This window comes from Hyperoodon ampullatus (genome assembly GCF_949752795.1).
Source record: "Hyperoodon ampullatus genome assembly, chromosome: 1".
NCBI lineage: Eukaryota > Metazoa > Chordata > Mammalia > Artiodactyla > Ziphiidae > Hyperoodon > Hyperoodon ampullatus.
Genome location: NC_136914.1, coordinates 129,132,933 through 129,150,557, shown reverse-complemented (window position 1 = coordinate 129,150,557; position 17,625 = coordinate 129,132,933). Strand labels below are relative to the sequence as shown.

General features: G+C 36.0%; 1 protein-coding gene across 2 annotated transcripts in view; it reads left to right on the top strand.

Moving 5' to 3' along the window:
* NAA15 (N-alpha-acetyltransferase 15, NatA auxiliary subunit) overlaps nt 1–17,625 on the top strand; it is a gene marked incomplete at its 5' end in the record, with an annotated part of 78,197 nt that overhangs the window by 24,776 nt on the left and 35,796 nt on the right. For both annotated transcript variants that reach the window (XM_079702779.1, XM_079702778.1), the window contains 5 exons: nt 1,429–1,513; nt 4,009–4,113; nt 6,382–6,539; nt 14,708–14,842; nt 16,076–16,229. In XM_079702779.1, the coding sequence (XP_079558905.1) occupies nt 1,429–1,513; nt 4,009–4,113; nt 6,382–6,539; nt 14,708–14,842; nt 16,076–16,229 (637 nt within the window). The remainder of the gene's footprint in view (nt 1–1,428; nt 1,514–4,008; nt 4,114–6,381; nt 6,540–14,707; nt 14,843–16,075; nt 16,230–17,625) is intronic.

Below are 17,625 nucleotides of genomic sequence, written 5' to 3'. Positions count from 1 at the left end.
TTTTCTATAGACCCATTGCTCCTTTTCCCCAAATGTGCCTGTATTTCTGTCAGGTGTTTATAAATAAAATTTTCTGTTTTTGTCCTTGATAGAAACCTATTCCATGGTGGCCTTTGGCATACTGTTTTATTTTGGAGTGGTTGTTCTCTAGTTCTTTTTTCTGCATTAGATTACTTATTTACTAAGTCCCATGTTATCTTTTTTGTTTGTTTTGTTTCCTTTTAATACCTTCCTAAGGAAGAGTGCAGAGAGATAAAATTTTAACTTTCTGAGAAGCTTTAAACTGTCATTTTACATATATATATATATATGTATATATACTTGATTGACAGTTTAGCTAGGTAAGGAATTCTGAATTTTGAAGGCTGTGTGTAGTTTTATAGCTTTTAGCAATATTCCATTGTCACTTTGGAGTAAAAGTTCAGTGCTATTCTGATTACAGATCTTTTTTATGTGACTTGTTTTTTTCTCTCTGGAAGTTTTTTCTTTTTATTTTTTTGGCTGTGTTGGGTCTTCGTTGCTGCGCATGGGCTTCGTCTAGTTGCGGTGAGTGAGGGCTATTCTTCTTTGTGTTGTGCGGGCTTCTCATTGTGGTGGCTTCTCTTGTTGCGGAGCACGGGCTCTAGGTGCGCAGGCTTCAGTAGTTGTGGCACGTGGGCTCAGTAGTTGTGGCTTGCGGGCTCTAGAGCTCAGGCTCAGTAATTGTGACACACGGGCTTAGTTGCTCCGTGGCATGTGGGATCTTCCTGGGCCAGGGCTCGAACCCTTGTCCCCTGCATTGGCAGGCAGATTCTTAACCACTGCGCCACCAGGGAAGCCCCTCTCTCTGGAAGTTTTTAAGGACCATTATTTCCAGGCTTTGCATTTTCATTATGGTGTGCCATAGTGTGGGCCTTTTTTCCCCTTTGTTAATTTGCATGCACTTGTTTGTCCCTTGTGGCTTCAGATACTTGTTTCCTTCAGCAAAAAGAAAATGTTATTTTAAAATATAATTTCTACACCTTTTTTTTTTCAGTTTTCATATTATTAACATTTGTTGGACCTTTTGGAGTAAGCTAATGATTTTCTTATTTTTTCCAATGTATATTTTGTCCCTTTGTCTTGCTTTTACTTTCTGTATTTGAACCTTCCTTTTTCTTTTTCTTTCTTTTTTTTTTAATTTTGGCTGCACAGTGTGGCTTGCGGTATCCAGTTCCCTGAGCAGGGATTGAACCCAGGTCACTGCAGTGAAAGTGCCAAATCCTGACCACTAAGCAACCAGAAAACTCCCTGTATTTATTTTTTTAAACTGCGTTTTAGTGGGATTTAGGAGAATATGGAAATAACGTGATCATTTTGTTCTATTTAACAGAATCAAAAATTTAGCACCGAATTTAAAATTGTTTGCATTTCCTGCTAAACTTAAAATTTTCTCTTTTGTTTTGACAGAGATGTTATGAACATAAACAGTACAGAAATGGATTGAAATTCTGTAAACAAATCCTCTCTAACCCCAAATTTGCTGAGCATGGAGGTAAGTGTAAATACTGTACACTTGCTTGTAAGCATAAGTAGGTAAGGCTTTGCTTACTTACCTGGTTTCACTTATTTGGGTTCTGTTAATCCCAGGTGCCTAGACTGTTTTCCAGAGAGAATGGACCTTCTTATCCTTGGCTCCTGTGAGATGTTTAATACTAATACTTTGAATTTATTGTCAAGAAAGTGATAACACAATCTACTTGAGTTCTGATTTATTCCTATTTCTAATATTAGCACCACAGGAAAGGCAAAAGAACCTAGTAAGACAAATATGCTAATTTAAGTTTAATAAATAAGTTTATTTAAAATGTTACAAGAAAATTTTGCTTGAGAACTTTGGTTGAGCTAGAGAAATTTTATTCCTTACAATAAGCTTATTCAGAAAGTATCCATTTGGGGTCTTTGCTCATGAACCAGCACCTTCTTATTTAGCATTGTATCTTAATTAGTTTTTCAAGACAGTCATGTTCAAGACATGATTTTGAAAGTTACATAGCTTTTGCCTGTGTGAGGGTAGAAAATTGGACAGTGAGATGTTTGTAGGATAAACTTGTAAAGAAGCAAAGGAAAAATAAGCTTTCACAGGTCTGATTTGTAGTTAGGAAACATGGCTCTTTGTTAATTAATTTGATAATGTTCTCTTAGTATTGAAGAGGGAGAGAGCAATAGTTCCCTGTTAGCTATCTTTACTCTCACGTACTTTCACTATAGTAATAAAATTGTTTAAAGATAGAAAGCAGTGAGAATAAAGTATCTAAAATTTTCTCTCTCCATTTCCTTGTTAAAAAATAGTTTTGGGGCTTCCCTGGTTGTGCAGTGGTTGGGAGTCCGCCTACCGATGCAGGGGACACAGGTTCGTGCCCCGGTCCGGGAGGATCCCACATGCCGCGGAGCGGCTAGGCCCATGAGCCATGGCCACTGAGCCTGCACATCGGGAGCCTGTTCTCCCCAACAGGAGAGGCCACAGCAGTGAGAGGCCCGCGTACCACAAAAAAAAAAAAAAAAAAGTTTTGCTAGCCAGTTGGATATGAGGTTGTTTTATATTCATTCCAAAAGTATGCATAATGGTAATGTAACTTTTAGTCGTATAGTCACCATAGAGTTTCAGTACAGCAGAGTACCAACTTTCATTGAGTCTAAAATGCAATTTCCCTTCATATTTTAACATATCTGAAATCAGGTTGCATATGCAGTGTCATAATTTAATTGAAAATACTTTTTAACAGTACGTAAGTTATGATTTGTTCTAAACTTACTGACAACCTGGGTTTTCATTAATTAAGACACTTGAAGTTGTTTCTTGCAAGAATAGATTTTACCTGTTTAACAACAAAGTGTTACTTTCTACAGTACCTTGCTAATTTGGCTACTTGCCAAATATATTTTGTTTGTTTGCTTCCTTTTCCTTTAAATTTATGCATGATTTATGATGATTTTATACACATTTTTTTCCTTTTTTTTTTTTTTTTTTGCTTCCATTTCTTTTTTTTTTTTTTTTTGCGGTACGCGGGCCTCTCACTGTTGTGGCCTCTCCCATTGCGGAGCACAGGCTCCGGACGCGCAGGCTCAGCGGCCATGGCTCACAGGCCCAGCTGCTCCGTGGCATGCGGGATCTTCCCGGACCGGGGCACGAACCCATGTCCCCTGCATCCGCAGGCAGACTCTCAACCACTGCGCCACCAGGGAAGCCCGCTTACATTTCTTTATCTATGTTTTACTATAAATGTCGACTTTTCCTCAGGATAATATGTTTAATCCTTATCTTTTATTCGTAGTTAATTTTTCTATAAATTTTAAATTGTAGTCCTAAAAGACATTAATCATAATGAATATTTTATATTCATTTGTGTTTCATAGAATATACATTGTGAAATTAGAAATATTGTTTTTCCCTTTCTGAAAATAAATATTTTCCTCAACTCTTTTTTAATCTGTGGATTGTGAATGACAGGTGTCTGACATCTTCTTTTACTTGTATATTTAATAGTAATCCCAAAGAATCGTTTTAAAATAAACTTATGAAAACCAGAAATGTAATTTATTTGTATATTTAAATAGTTGAACAGTGAATTCAACCTTTATGTAACTTGGGTTCACAGAGATAGTCTGTTTCAAGATAAAGTTTTTCATACTTTAAAGGAGTAATTTAATAAGGTCATGGAATTCCCCTGAACAGTAGGAAAATGATTTTATCTTGTTAGCATATGGATTACCAGATATTCATGCATTTTTGTATCTTTTTATCAAAAAAAAATCTAGGGAGGCCTACAGTATAGAAATGTGTAGTTACTTCATTTATCAATTTAACAAGTATTTTAATTTTGTAAAAACCTGGACATTTTCCCAGGGATCTCCTTGAAGTTTTAAATATTCAGGATAATGTAACATTTGTTTTTGAGATTACAGTTACCATTTTTGTTGTTATTAGTTATCTTTAAATTCTTTTTCTTTTTTTCTTCCTTTTCTTCTTTTTCTTTTTTTTAAAAATAGAAACCCTGGCTATGAAAGGATTAACATTGAACTGTTTGGGAAAAAAGGAAGAAGCTTATGAATTGGTTCGTAGAGGTTTGAGAAATGACTTGAAGAGTCATGTGTGTATCCTTTTTGTATATTTAAAGGTTGGATTGTGGTGTCTTGAGCTAAGGCAGCAGTTTGGGAGTCAGAAGTTTTAGATCTCTCTTACTGTGTAACTCCAGAGGAGATGGTTCTTTCTTCAATTGAATAATAGCAACTGCCTTCATTCAGGAAACATTTTTGTATACCTACCATGTTCTACCATTGTATCTAGTCACAGATAAATGGGACTTGCCTTTTAAAATATCTATGAAAGCTCTTCCCACACTTAAAAAAAAAGGTACCTTGCAAATTTCATCATAGCATGAATTTAGAGAAGGATATAGAATAAGGAGTATTAGAAGGCAGTATAGTATACTGATTGGGAGCCCAGGGTTTGGAGTATGCTTCACTTTGGTTTGATTCTCAGCTCAGCTTCTTTCTAACTGTGATCTTAGGGCTTAGTTTCCTTATGTGTTAAATGAGAACACTCATACCCACTTCACTGTGGTGGTGTAAAGATTTAACGATGCTTAACATAGTCCCTGATAATGCTGGACTGTGTGAGGTGAATTTTATTTTATTAAGGGAAGTGTGAGAGTAGGATCAAGTACAAATGTCTGAGGGAAGATAGAGAAAAAATTGTGGGTTACTGTTTTTTAAATAGTTTTAAACAAATATTTCTTTACCTATTTTGTTGGCTAACACGATGAAGTGCTGAAACACTTAGCAAATTTTCAAGTGTTAGTCTGGAATAATACAGACTAAAAAAGATATGGATTTTGCTGTCACGGATCTTATAGTCTAGTGAAGGAAGATACTTGGTAGAAGCTTAACACTTCTGAGTATTACATAAAACGTTATAATTTGTTCAACAATTATCACTAATCCAGTAAAGCAGAAGTGAGTGAGTTGAGAGTAACCAGAAACTGAAAAGGTAAGCAAAGGATTAATTAATAAGATCTTGTAGATACCTTTTCATCATTTTAATGTTGGTGCGGTGTTCTGTTTGTACTTGCCATGCTTTATTTAACTGGGTTCCTCTTGATGAACATGAATTTCTTTAAATTTTTAGCAATGTTAAACTCCTTGAGGATAGATTTTTAGAAGAAGAAGATTCAAGGCAGTTAAAAGGTGTTGCAGTGCTCAAGAGAGTTGATCAAGTCCTGAAATGGGGGTGCAGGGAATAGGAAGGTAGGTATTGGGTGCCAGATTATGAAGGGTATCTAGTCTTTTTAAAACTTTTTTAAAACCATGTTCCAGGCTTTTTAAAACCATGTTCCAACCAACTGAGAAGATTTGTTAACCTTTACTTTGTCATTTGCATTATGAAAATGAAGATTATTTTTCAAATAAAATTTATAGCATTATATATGTATTTTCAGTTATACATGTCACCCTAGAAATTCTGTATTTACTGACTCTGTTAAGGAGTGTAGAAGTTGTTAGATTGAAAAGTTGGAATCTGATCTGAGAGAGAAACATTACTCATTTCTGGAAAGGGAAGTAGACTTTTTTTTTTTGATTGTGTGTGTTTTAGAAAGGTTACTCTGGCAGGTGAGAGTAAAAGCAGAGAGACTGAAGGCAGGAGGATGGGTGACTTGCAGTAATCAAGATCTAAAGTGAAAAAGACCTGTATTAGGGGAGTGGGATTATTTACATATTTTCCCCCTTTGTAACACAGTTTTACAACCTACTGTAATTTTGCTTACTTATCTGTATCCCTTACTAGACTTTAAGTTCTTTGAATAGGAGACTGTCCATTTTGGCCACCTGCACCCAAAATTTAAGTGGTTGATTTTTAGAAACTTTATACTGCACTAAGGGTCTGTCCCAAGGACCTTGTTAGCTAAGGAAAAGAAAGTACACTTGATTTAAAACAATTACATGTCATGGATATCCATTCCCTCTTTTTCCTTTTAAAAGTAAAGATAATTCTTAATATTTATTGAGCATTTATTTTTCTGCAAGCCAGTGAATACTTTATATGTTATTCCATTTTGTCACCAAACTGCTGCGCTTTGCTGTATAGACTTTCTGTTTATTTATATTTTATAATTGAGGAAACATAAGATTAAATTAATTTGTTTAAGGTCACAGAGCTAATAAGGCAGGCTAGACCTGTTTTCTCTGGCTTGAAGAGCTGTGCTTTTTTCCCCCACTGTATCAAACTACCTTCTGTCTTTATATTCTCTCTGTTTTTTAAGCTTGTAATTTTATAAATAGATGTAGTTTTCTGAGTTTCATAGAGAATATTATTGGAACTTTATTTCTTGACCTGGAGGTTGTATCCTTAACTAAATCCTTTAGGTTGGCATGTTTATGGCCTTCTGCAGAGGTCAGACAAGAAATATGATGAAGCCATTAAGTGTTACAGAAATGCGCTAAAATGGGATAAAGACAATCTTCAAATCTTAAGGGACCTTTCTTTACTACAGATTCAAATGCGAGATCTTGAGGGTTACAGGGTAAGTAGAGAATTTTTTTATTCTAAGGAGGAAATATTGTTTAAATATTTAAAACTTTTTTTGAGTACTTTCTGATAACAAGTTTTCCATTAAAAAAAATTTAATTGAATCTTGCTCTCTTCTCCCAGTAGTGATTGTGTTTATGACTAGACTAATCAGATTTAAAAATTATTTTACTGTGAGACAGAGTTGGATTACTGTATAAGATTGAGTTAATCAATTCAGTGAAAAATTAACATTTATATATATATATTTTTTGTTTGTTTGTTTGTTTATTCTTTTTACCTCCATAGAGACTAATATTCTGTCTTAGTAGCTACATTGTGTGTGCAGGGGGGTGGAGGCTTCCTTCCAGTTTTATTCAAATATAATTGACATACAGCACTGTATAAGTTTAAGGTGTACAGCATAATGATTTTGTTTACATCATGAAATGTTACCACAGTGTTTAGTAAGCATTCATCATCTTATATAGATACAAAGTAATAGAAAAAGGAAAAATTATATTTGTTCCTGGTGCTGAGAACTATTAGGGTTTACTTTTGTAACAGTTTCCACATATAACATACAGAAGCGTTAATTATATTAATCATATTGTACATTACACCCCTAGTACTTAATTCATCTTACAATTGGATGTGTGTGCCTTTGACCACCTTCATTTAATACCCTGTACTCCCTACCGCACTCCCATTCCCACCTCTGGTAACCACAAATCTGATTTCTTTTTCTCTGAGTTTGGTTGGTTGGTTGGAGTTTTAGAAGTTTAATTGCCCTGTGATGCACAGCATAGTGTTCTATATTTTTCTGCATTACAAATGCTCACCACTGTAGCTATATTTTAACCCTTAAATCAGTCTATTAAATCAGATTTATTTAGTCCCTCTTTTTTTTTTTTTTTCCATATAGTACCTGTTGAGTTGTCTTCTATAGATCTTACCTCAGTAGTTGGGCACTGTATTTAAAAAAAGTGGTTTTTTCCTTTGTACTATCTTTTTTTTTTGAATTTTATTTAATTTATTTTTTTTATACAGCAGGTTCTTTTTTTTTTTTTTTTTTTGCGGTACGCGGGCCTCTCACTGTTGTGGCCTCTCCCATTGCGGAGCACAGGCTCCGGACGCACAGGCTCAGTGGCCATGGCTCACGGGCCCAGCCGCTCCACAGCATGTGGGATTTTCCCAGACCGGGGCATGAACCCGTGTCCCCTGCATCGGCAGGCGGACTCTCAACCACTGCGCCACCAGGGAAGTCCAACAGCAGGTTCTTATTAGTCATCAATTTTATACACATCAGTGTCTACATGTCAATCCCAATCGCCCAATTCAGCACACCACCATCCCCACCCCCCTGCGGCTTTCCCCCCTTGGTGTCCATACATTTGTTCTCTACATCTGTGTCTCAACCTCTGCCCTGCAAACCGGTTCATCTGTACCATTTTTCTAGGTTCCACATACATGCGTTAATATACGATATTTGTTTTTCTCTTTCTGGCTTACTTCACTCTGTATGACAGTCTCTAGATCCATCCACGTCTCAACAAATGACTCAGCTTCGTTCCTTTTTATGGCTGAGTAATATTCCATTGTATATACGTACCACAACTTCTTTACCCATTTGTCTGTCGATGGGCATTTAGGTTGCTTCCACGACCTGGCTATTGTAAATAGTGCTGCAGTGAACATTGGGGTGCATGTGTCTTTTTGAATTATGGTTTTCTCTGGGTATAGGCCCAGTAGTGGGATTGCTGGATCATATGGTAATTCTACTTTTAGTTTTTTAAGGAACCTCCATACTGTTCTCCATAGTGGCTGTATCAGTTTACATTCCCACCAACAGTGCAAGAGGGTTCCCTTTTCTCCACACCCTCTCCAGCATTTGTTGTCTGTAGATTTTCTGATGATGCCCATTCTAACTGGTGTGAGGCGATACCTCATTGTAGTTTTGATTTGCATTTCTCTAATAATTAGTGATGTTGAGCAGCTTTTCATGTGCTTCTTGGCCATCTGTATGTCTTTGGAGAATTGTCTATTTAGGTCTTCTGCCCATTTTTTGATTGGGTTGTTTGTTTCTTTAATATTGAGCTGCATGAGCTGTTTGTATATTTTGGAGATTAATCCTTTGTCTGTTGATTCGTTTGCAAATATTTTCTCCCATTCTGAGGGTTGTCTTTCGTCTTGTTTATGGTTTCCTTTGCTTTGCAAAAGCTTTTAAGTTTCATTAGGTCCCATTTGTTTATTTTTGTTTTTAATTCCATTACTCTAGGAGGTGGATCAAAAAAGATCTTGCTGTGATTTATGTCAAAGGGTGTTCTTCCTATGTTTTCCTCTAAGAGTTTTATAGTGTCTAGTCTTACATTTAGGTCTTGAATCCATTTTGAGTTTATTTTTGTGTATGGTGTTAGGGAGTGTTCTAATTTCATTCTTTTACATGTAGCTGTCCAGTTTTCCCAGCACCATTTATTGAAGAGACTGTCTTTTCTCCATTATATATCCTTGCCTCCTTTGTCATAGATTAGTTGACCATATGTGTGTGGGTTTATCTCTGGGGTTTCTATCTTGTTCCGTTGATCTATGTTTCTGGTTTTGTGCCAATACAATATTGTCTTGATTACTGTAGCTTTGTAGTATAGAATGAAGTCAGGGAGTCTGATTCCTCCAGCTCTGGTTTTTCCCTCAAGACTGCTTTGGCTATTCGGGGTCTTTTGTGTCTCCATATAAACTTTAAGATTTTTTGTTCTAGTTCCATAAAAAATGCCACTGGTAATTTGATAGGGATTGCATTGAATCTGTAGATTGCTTTGGGTAGTATAGTCATTTTCACAATATTGATTCTTCCAATCCAAGAACATGTTATATCTCTCCGTCTGTTGGTATCATCTTTAATTTCTTTCATCAGTGTCTTACAGTTTTCTGCATACAGGTCTTTTGTCTCCCTAGGTAGGTTTAATCCTAGGTATTTTATTCTTTTTGTTGCAATGGTAAATGTGAGTGTTTACTTAATTTCTCTTTCAGATTTATCATCATTAGTGTATAGGAATGCAAGAGATTTCTGTGCATTAATTTTGTATCCTGCAACTTTACCAAATTCATTGATTAGCTCTAGTAGTTTTCTGGTGGCATCTTTAGGATTCTCTATGTATAGTATCATGTCATCTCCGAACAGTGACAGTTTTACTTCTTCTTTTCCAATTTGTATTCCTTTTATTTCTTTTTCTTCTCTGGTTGCCGTGGCTAGGACTTCCAAAACTGTGTTGAATAAGAGTGGTGAGAGTGGACATCCTTATCTTGTTCCTGATCTTAGCGGAAATGCTTTCAGTTTTTCACCATTGAGAATGATGTTTGCTGTGGGTTTGTCATATATGGCCTTTATTATGTTTAGGTAGGTTCCCTCTATGCCCACTTTCTGCAGAGTTTTTATCATAAATGGGTGTTGAATCTTGTCAGAAGCTTTTTCTGCGTCTATTGAGATGATCATATGGTTTTTATTGTTCAACTTGTTAATATGGTGTATCGCATTGATTGATTCGCATATATTGAAGAATCCTTGCATCCCTGGGATAAATCCCACTTGATCGTGGTGTATGATCCTTTTAATGTGTTGTTGGATTCTGTTTGCTAGTATTTTGTTGAGGATTTTTGCATTCATCAGTGATATCGGTCTGTAATTCTCTTTTTTTTAAATATCTTTGTCTAGTTTTGGTATCAGGGTGACGGTTGCCTCATAGAATGAGATTGGGAGTGTTCCTTCCTCTGCAATTTTTTGGAAGAGTTTGAGCAGGATGGGTGTTAGCTCTTCTCTAAATGTTTGATAGAATTCACCTGTGAAGCCATCTGGTCCTGGACTTTTGTTTGTTGGAAGATTTTTTTTTTTTTTTTTGCTGTACGCGGGCCTCTCACTGTTGTGGTCTCTCCCGTTGCGGAGCACAGGCTCCGGACGCGCAGGCTCAGTGGCCATGGCTCACAGGGCCAGCCACTCCGCGGCATGTGGGATCTTCCCGGACCAGGGCATGAACCCATGTCCCTTTCATCGGCAGGCGGACTCTCAACCACTGCGCCACCAGGGAAGACCTGTCAGAAGATTTTTAATCACAGTTTCAATTTCATTACTTGTGATTGGTCTGTTCATATTTTCTATTTCTTCTGGGTTCAGTCTTGGAAGGATATACCTTTCTAAGAATTTGTCCATTTCTTCCAGGTTGTCCATTTTGTTGGCATAGAGTTGCTTGTAGTAGTCTCTTAGGATGCTTTGTATTTCTGCGGTGTCTGTTGTAACATCTCCTTTTCATTTCTAATTTTATTGATTTGAGTCCTGTCCCTCTTTTTCTTTTTTTTTCTTTTTTATTTTGCTTTATAACAAATTTAATCAGTTATACATATACATATGTTCCCATATCCCCTCCCTTTTGCGTCTCCCTCCCACCCTCCCTATCCCACCCCTCCAGGCGGTCACAGAGCACCGAGCTGATCTCCCTGTGCTATGCGGCTGCTTCCCACTAGCTATCTACCTTACGTTTGGTAGTGTATATATGTCCATGCCGCTCTTTCACTTTGTCACAGCTTACCCTTCCCCCTCCCCATCTCCTCAAGTCCATTCTCTAGTAGGTCTGTGTCTTTATTCCTGTCTTACCCCTATGTTCTTCATGACATTTTTTTTTCTTAAATTCCATATATATGTGTCAGCATACAGTATTTGTCTTTCTCTTTCTGACTTACTTCACTCTGTATGACAGACTCTAGGTCCATCCACCTCATTACAAATAGCTCAATTTCATTTCTTTTTATGGCTGAGTAATATTCCATTGTATATATGTGCCACATCTTCTTTACCCATTCATCCGATGATGGACACTTAGGTTGTTTCCATCTCCGGGCTATTGTAAATAGGGCTGCTATAATCATTTTGGTACATGTCTCTTTTTGAATTATGGTTTTCTCAGGGTATATGCCCAGTAGTGGGATTGCTGGGTCATATGGTAGTTCTATTTGTAGTTTTTTAAGGAACCTCCATACCGTTCTCCATAGTGGCTGTACCAATTCACATTCCCACCAGCAGTGCAAGAGTGTTCCCTTTTTTCCACACCCTCTCCAGCATTTATTGTTTCTAGATTTTTTGATGATGGCCATTCTGACTGGTGTGAGATGATATCTCATTGTAGTTTTGATTTGCATTTCTCTAATGAGTAAAGATGTTGAGCATCCTTTCATGTGTTTGTTGGCAGTCTGTATATCTTCTGTGGAGAAATGTCTATTTAGGTCTTCTGCCCATTTTTGGATTGGGTTGTTTGTTTTTTTGTTATTGAGCTGCATGAGCTGCTTATAAATTTTGGAGATTAATCCTTTGTCAGTTGCTTCATTTGCAAATATTTTCTCCCATTCTGAGGGTTGTCTTTTGGTCTTGTTTATGGTTTCCTTTGCTGTGCAAAAGCTTTTAAGTTTCATTAGGTCCCATGTGTTTATTTTTGTCTTTATTTCCATTTCTCTAGGAGGTGGGTCCAAAAGGATCTTGCTGTGATTTATGTCATAGAGTGTTCTGCCTATGTTTTCCTCTAAGAGTTTGATAGTGTCTGGCCTTACATTTAGGTCTTTAATCCATTTTGAGCTTATTTTTGTGTATGGTGTTAGGGAGTGATCTAATCTCATACTTTTACATGTCCCTGTCCAGTTTTCCCAGCACCACTTATTGAAGAGACTGTCCTTTCTCCACTGTACATTCCTGCCTCCTTTATCAAAGATAAGATGACCATATGTCCGTGGGTTTATCTCTGGGCTTTCTATCCTGTTCCATTGATCTATCTTTCTGTTTTTGTGCCAGTACCATACTGTCTTGATTACTGTAGCTTTGTAGTATAGTCTGAAGTCAGGGAGCCTGATTCCTCCAGCTCCATTTTTCGTTCTCAAGATTGCTTTGGCTATTCGGGGTCTTTTGTGTTTCCATACAAATTGTGAAATTTTTTGTTCTAGTTCTGTGAAAAATGCCAGTGGTAGTTTGATAGGGATTGCATTGAATCTGTAGATTGCTTTGGGTAGTAGAGTCATTTTCACAATGTTGATTCTTCCAATCCAAGAACATGGTACATCTCTCCATCTATTTGTATCATGTTTAATTTCTTTCATCAGTGTCTTATAATTTTCTGCATACAGGTCTTTTGTCTCCTTAGGTAGGTTTATTCCTAGATATTTTATTCTTTTTGTTGCAATGGTAAATGGGAGTGTTTCCTTGATTCCACTTTCAGATTTTTCATCATTAGTATATAGGAATGCCAGAGATTTCTGTGCATTAATTTTGTATCCTGCAACTTTACCAAATTCATTGATTAGCTCTAGTAGTTTTCTGGTAGCATCTTTAGGATTCTCTATGTATAGTATCATGTCATCTGCAAACAGTGACAGCTTTACTTCTTCTTTTCCGATTTGGATTCCTTTTATTTCCTTTTCTTCTCTGATTGCTGTGGCTAAAACTTCCAAAACTATGTTGAATAAGAGTGGTGAGAGTGGGCAACCTTGTCTTGTTCCTGATCTTAGTGGAAATGGTTTCAGTTTTTCACCATTGAGGACGATGCTGGCTGTGGGTTTGTCATATATGGCCTTTATTATGTTGAGGAAAGTTCCTTCTATGGCTACTTTCTGCAGGGTTTTTATCATAAATGGGTGTTGAATTTTGTCGAAAGCTTTTTCTGCATCTATTGAAATGATCATATGGTTTTTCTCCTTCAATTTGTTAATATGGTGTATCACGTTGATTGATTTGCATATATTGAAGAATCCTTGCATTCCTGGAATAAACCCCACTTGATCATGGTGTATGATCCTTTTAATGTGCTGTTGGATTCTGTTTGCTAGTATTTTGTTGAGGATTTTTGCATCTATGTTCACCAGTGATGTTGGCCTGTAGTTTTCTTTCTTTGTGACATCCTTGTCTGGTTTTGGTATCAAGGTGATGGTGGCCTCGTAGAATGAGTTTGGGAGTGTTCCTCCCTCTGCTATATTCTGGAAGAGTTTGAGAAGGATAGGTGTTAGCTCTTCTCTAAATGCTTGATAGAATTCGCCTGTGAAGCCATCTGGTCCTGGGCTTTTGTTTGTTGGAAGATTTTTTATCACAGTTTCAATTTCAGTGCTTGTGATTGGTCTATTCATATTTTCTATTTCTTCCTGATTCAGTCTTGGCAGGTTGTGCATTTCTAAGAATTTGTCCATTTCTTCCAGGTTGTCCATTTTATTGGCATAGAGTTGCTTATAGTAATCTCTCATGATCTTTTGTATTTTTGCAGTGTCAGTTGTTACTTGTCCCTCTTTTTCTTGATGAGTCTGGCTAATGGTTTATCAATTTTGTTTATCTTCTCAAAGAACCAGCTTTTAGTTTTATTGATCTTTGCTGTTGTTTTCTTTGTTTCTATTTCATTTATTTCTGCTCTGATCTTTATCATTTCTTTCCTTCTGTTAACTTTGGGTTTTGTTTGTTCTTCTTTCTCTAGTTCCTTTAGGTGTAAGGTTAGATTGTTTATTTGAGATTTTTCTTGTTTCTTGAGGTAGGCTTGTATTGCTATAAACTTCCCTCTTAGAACTGCTTTTGCTGCATCCCATAGGTTTTGGGGGTTTTTTTTAACATCTTTATTGAAGTGTAATTGCTTTACAGTGGTGTGTTAACTTCTGCTGTATGACAAAGTGAATCAGCTATACATATACATATATCCCCATATCTCCTCCGTCTTGAGTCTCCCTCCCACCCTCCCTATCCCACCCCTCTAGGTGGTCACAAAGCACCTAGCTGATCTCCCTGTGCTATGCAGCTGCTTCCCACTAGCTATCTATTTTACATTTGGTAGTGTATGTATGTCCATGCCACTCTCTCACTTCATCCCAGCTTACCCTTCCCCCTCCCCATGTCCTCTTTTCTTAGAGTAAGTAGATCAGTAAGTAATAAAGGGTACCAGGTCTTAACCTTTTAAAAAATTACAAGATTATCTTGGAAGCTTCATTGTGCTTCTTAAGAAATACATTTTTGCTTCTGTAAAGCTACACAATATGGATGTTTGAAACTATTTTGTGTTATGATTTCTATCCTTGTGTTACAGGTTGCTCTGTGTTATGGGGTAAATGAACATGATCTTTTTAAGAAGCGTTTACTTTCATTGTAAAACTAAGAAGAAGTGTTTTTTTCCCCTCTTAAAGGAAACGAGATATCAATTACTTCAGCTTCGACCTGCACAGAGAGCATCGTGGATTGGTTATGCTATTGCTTACCATTTATTAGAAGATTATGAAATGGCAGCAAAGATTTTAGAGGAATTTAGGAAAACACAACAGGTAACAACCAGAAGTCATACCTAGTAAACTAGGTCTTATTCTTAATATAACTAAAAGAAAGAAGCGTATATAGCCTTACTAACTTTTCTTTTGAAATAGTTTCAAACTTACAGAAAAGTTGCAAGAAGAGTACAAAGAACTCCATATAGAAGTTCACTCACATTAACTAATTGTTAATATTTGATACATTTACTTACAGTCTCTATATTTACTTAGCTATTTAATTTTTTTCCTGAAACATTTGAGAGTAATTGTAGATACCATGCTCTTTTACTCCTAAGTGCTTCAGTGTGGTATTTCCTAAGAATAAATTTATAGTTGTCAAATGTATAGATACTGCTGTATAGATTATTAAAAAATTAGGAAATTTAACATTGATAGACTGTTATTATCTAATCCACAATGCATATTCAAAATTTACTAATCGATCTGTTTATATCCTTTCTAGGACTTTTTTTTTCCATTTCAGGATCCAGTTTAGAATCATAACTTACATTTAGTTGTCATTTCTCTTCAACCTCTTTTAATCTGGAAGTTTCAAAGGCTTTCTTTGTATTTCATGACATTGGTAGTTTTGAAGAGTCATGGCAGTGCTTTTGTAGAGCGTTCATCAATTTAGATTTATTTGATGTTTCCTCATTATTAGATATTATGCATTTTTGGCAGGAAACTACAGAAGTGATTTCAAGCCCTTCTTAGTTCACCACATTGAGTCACGTGGTGTCTGTTCCATTTGATTACTTGGTTAAGGTGGTGTCTGCCAGGTTTCTTCACTATAAACTTGTTATTTTTTTTCTCTTTGTATTTAATAAACAATTTGAGACTTTATGAATAGTCTGTTCCTCATAAAACTTTCACCACTAGTTTTAGCATTCATTGATTATGATTCTTGCCTGAATCAACTGTTCCTATGATAGTTTCAAAATGGTGATTTTTCTGTCTTATTCCTTCTAGATTTATTTGACATTCTATTCTTAAGTAAGAGCTTTCCTTTCTCTCCTATTTATTTATTATATGTAAGGACTTAATGGATTATTTTATTCAGTGGGTTATAAGTTAATATTGACATTATTTACTTAGTTGCTCCCTAGAAAGATATTTAGAAATTTTAAAAAATGAATTTTGTTCATCATATATTATCCTTTGACTTCTTATATGTATTTGAGTGTGTGAACAATTTTCTAATATGAAAACAAAATTCTTACTGTTAATATTCCTTATATCCATATATAGACATCCCCTGATAAAGTGGATTATGAATATAGTGAACTCCTTTTATATCAGAATCAAGTTCTTCGGGAAGCAGGTCTCTATAGAGAAGCTCTGGAACATCTTTGTACCTATGAAAAGCAGATTTGTGATAAACTTGCTGTAGAAGAAACCAAAGGTAATTTTTTTAAAGAGTGTAATTTATTCTGGTATTTAATTATGACAAAGAGCAAAACTGAAAAATCTAGTTGCTACTGATAGTTGCATATAACACAACTTCTTGATTTGATGTCAAAATCTATTTCTTACTCATGCACTTTGAATAATTTGTAATGTGGGAAAATACACATTCAAACAATGGATATTGTTATAGGAAAAAAAATTGTGAACAATAAATCATTGAATGAAGTGACTCAGTACAATATTTTCTCTTTAAGTATCTTTGATCTGAAAATACTGTAGAGTTTGATTAAGACACTGGAGGCAATTGCTCAATTTTATAAGACAGAGGATTTTCTTAGAAACTGCTTATTGGCAAAACTGAATGTGTACAACACATTTCTTTATTGTCAGTGATATATATTGATAAATCAGTCTTTACTAAAGTGCTTATGGGACATTCCTAGGGTTCTTTATGGTTTATCTGAATATCTCTCTGAACATAGAACGTGAATTGAAACCAGAGATTTGGGTTTATATGTGTGGATTAGGGTAGGAGGATGGGTAGATCCTTAAATAAAGATCTCCAGTTCTGCCGTTTATTAGAGGGTTGAGAAGAAGGAGTCTTTGTAGTTTTAAAAGTTGAGGAACTGATTATGGAAAGTGAAAGAAAAATAACAAGTAATTGAGAATATGAGTACTTCCTAAGAATTGCCATCTGAAATTGAAATATTCCTTTATCTTTGTGAGACCAGGCGACTGAAGTTTGTTGGTTTCAGATTTCTTTGGCTTCCCTTGAAGTTGAACACTAGAAAGTGTGGTATCTGTGTGCAGAGTGGGTGTAGCCACCATTTGTTTGATGAACTTCTCAGCAGAGGATAATGCTGCTGGCAAGAAAAGAATGGAAATCTAAGGCGCCTGGAGCTCATTTGTGAGCTGTAGACCCAAGACAGCCCTCTCGCACTTGAGTTGATCATCCCTTAGCAGTCTGTTAGTTATAAAGGAGGAGGCTTCTGCCTTATTGGAAAGATCACGAGGTTGAAAAAACTAGTTTGAGTTCCTTCATTGGCTACTAACTAGCTAAATGATGAGGGGCAAGACTTGAGCCTCAGTTTCTTTACGGAAATATGTGACATTGTTCAAAATACTCTTAAGTACATTGTTTTGTTTTATTATTTTTATAACTTTATTAGGGAGGAAGAATGACAGCTCAAGCTGAGGACTCAGAATTGACCCATGGATTTAGCAATTTGGAAGTTACTGATGACCTTAACAAAAAAACGTTCTGAACATTTGGAAGGAGGGTAGTAAAAGCCCAAACAGATCAAGTAGATTTAAATGAGATTTAAGTAGAGGAATTGAAGATAGCATGCATAAATGATGCATACAAGTAGTTTTGCTGTATAGGAAACACC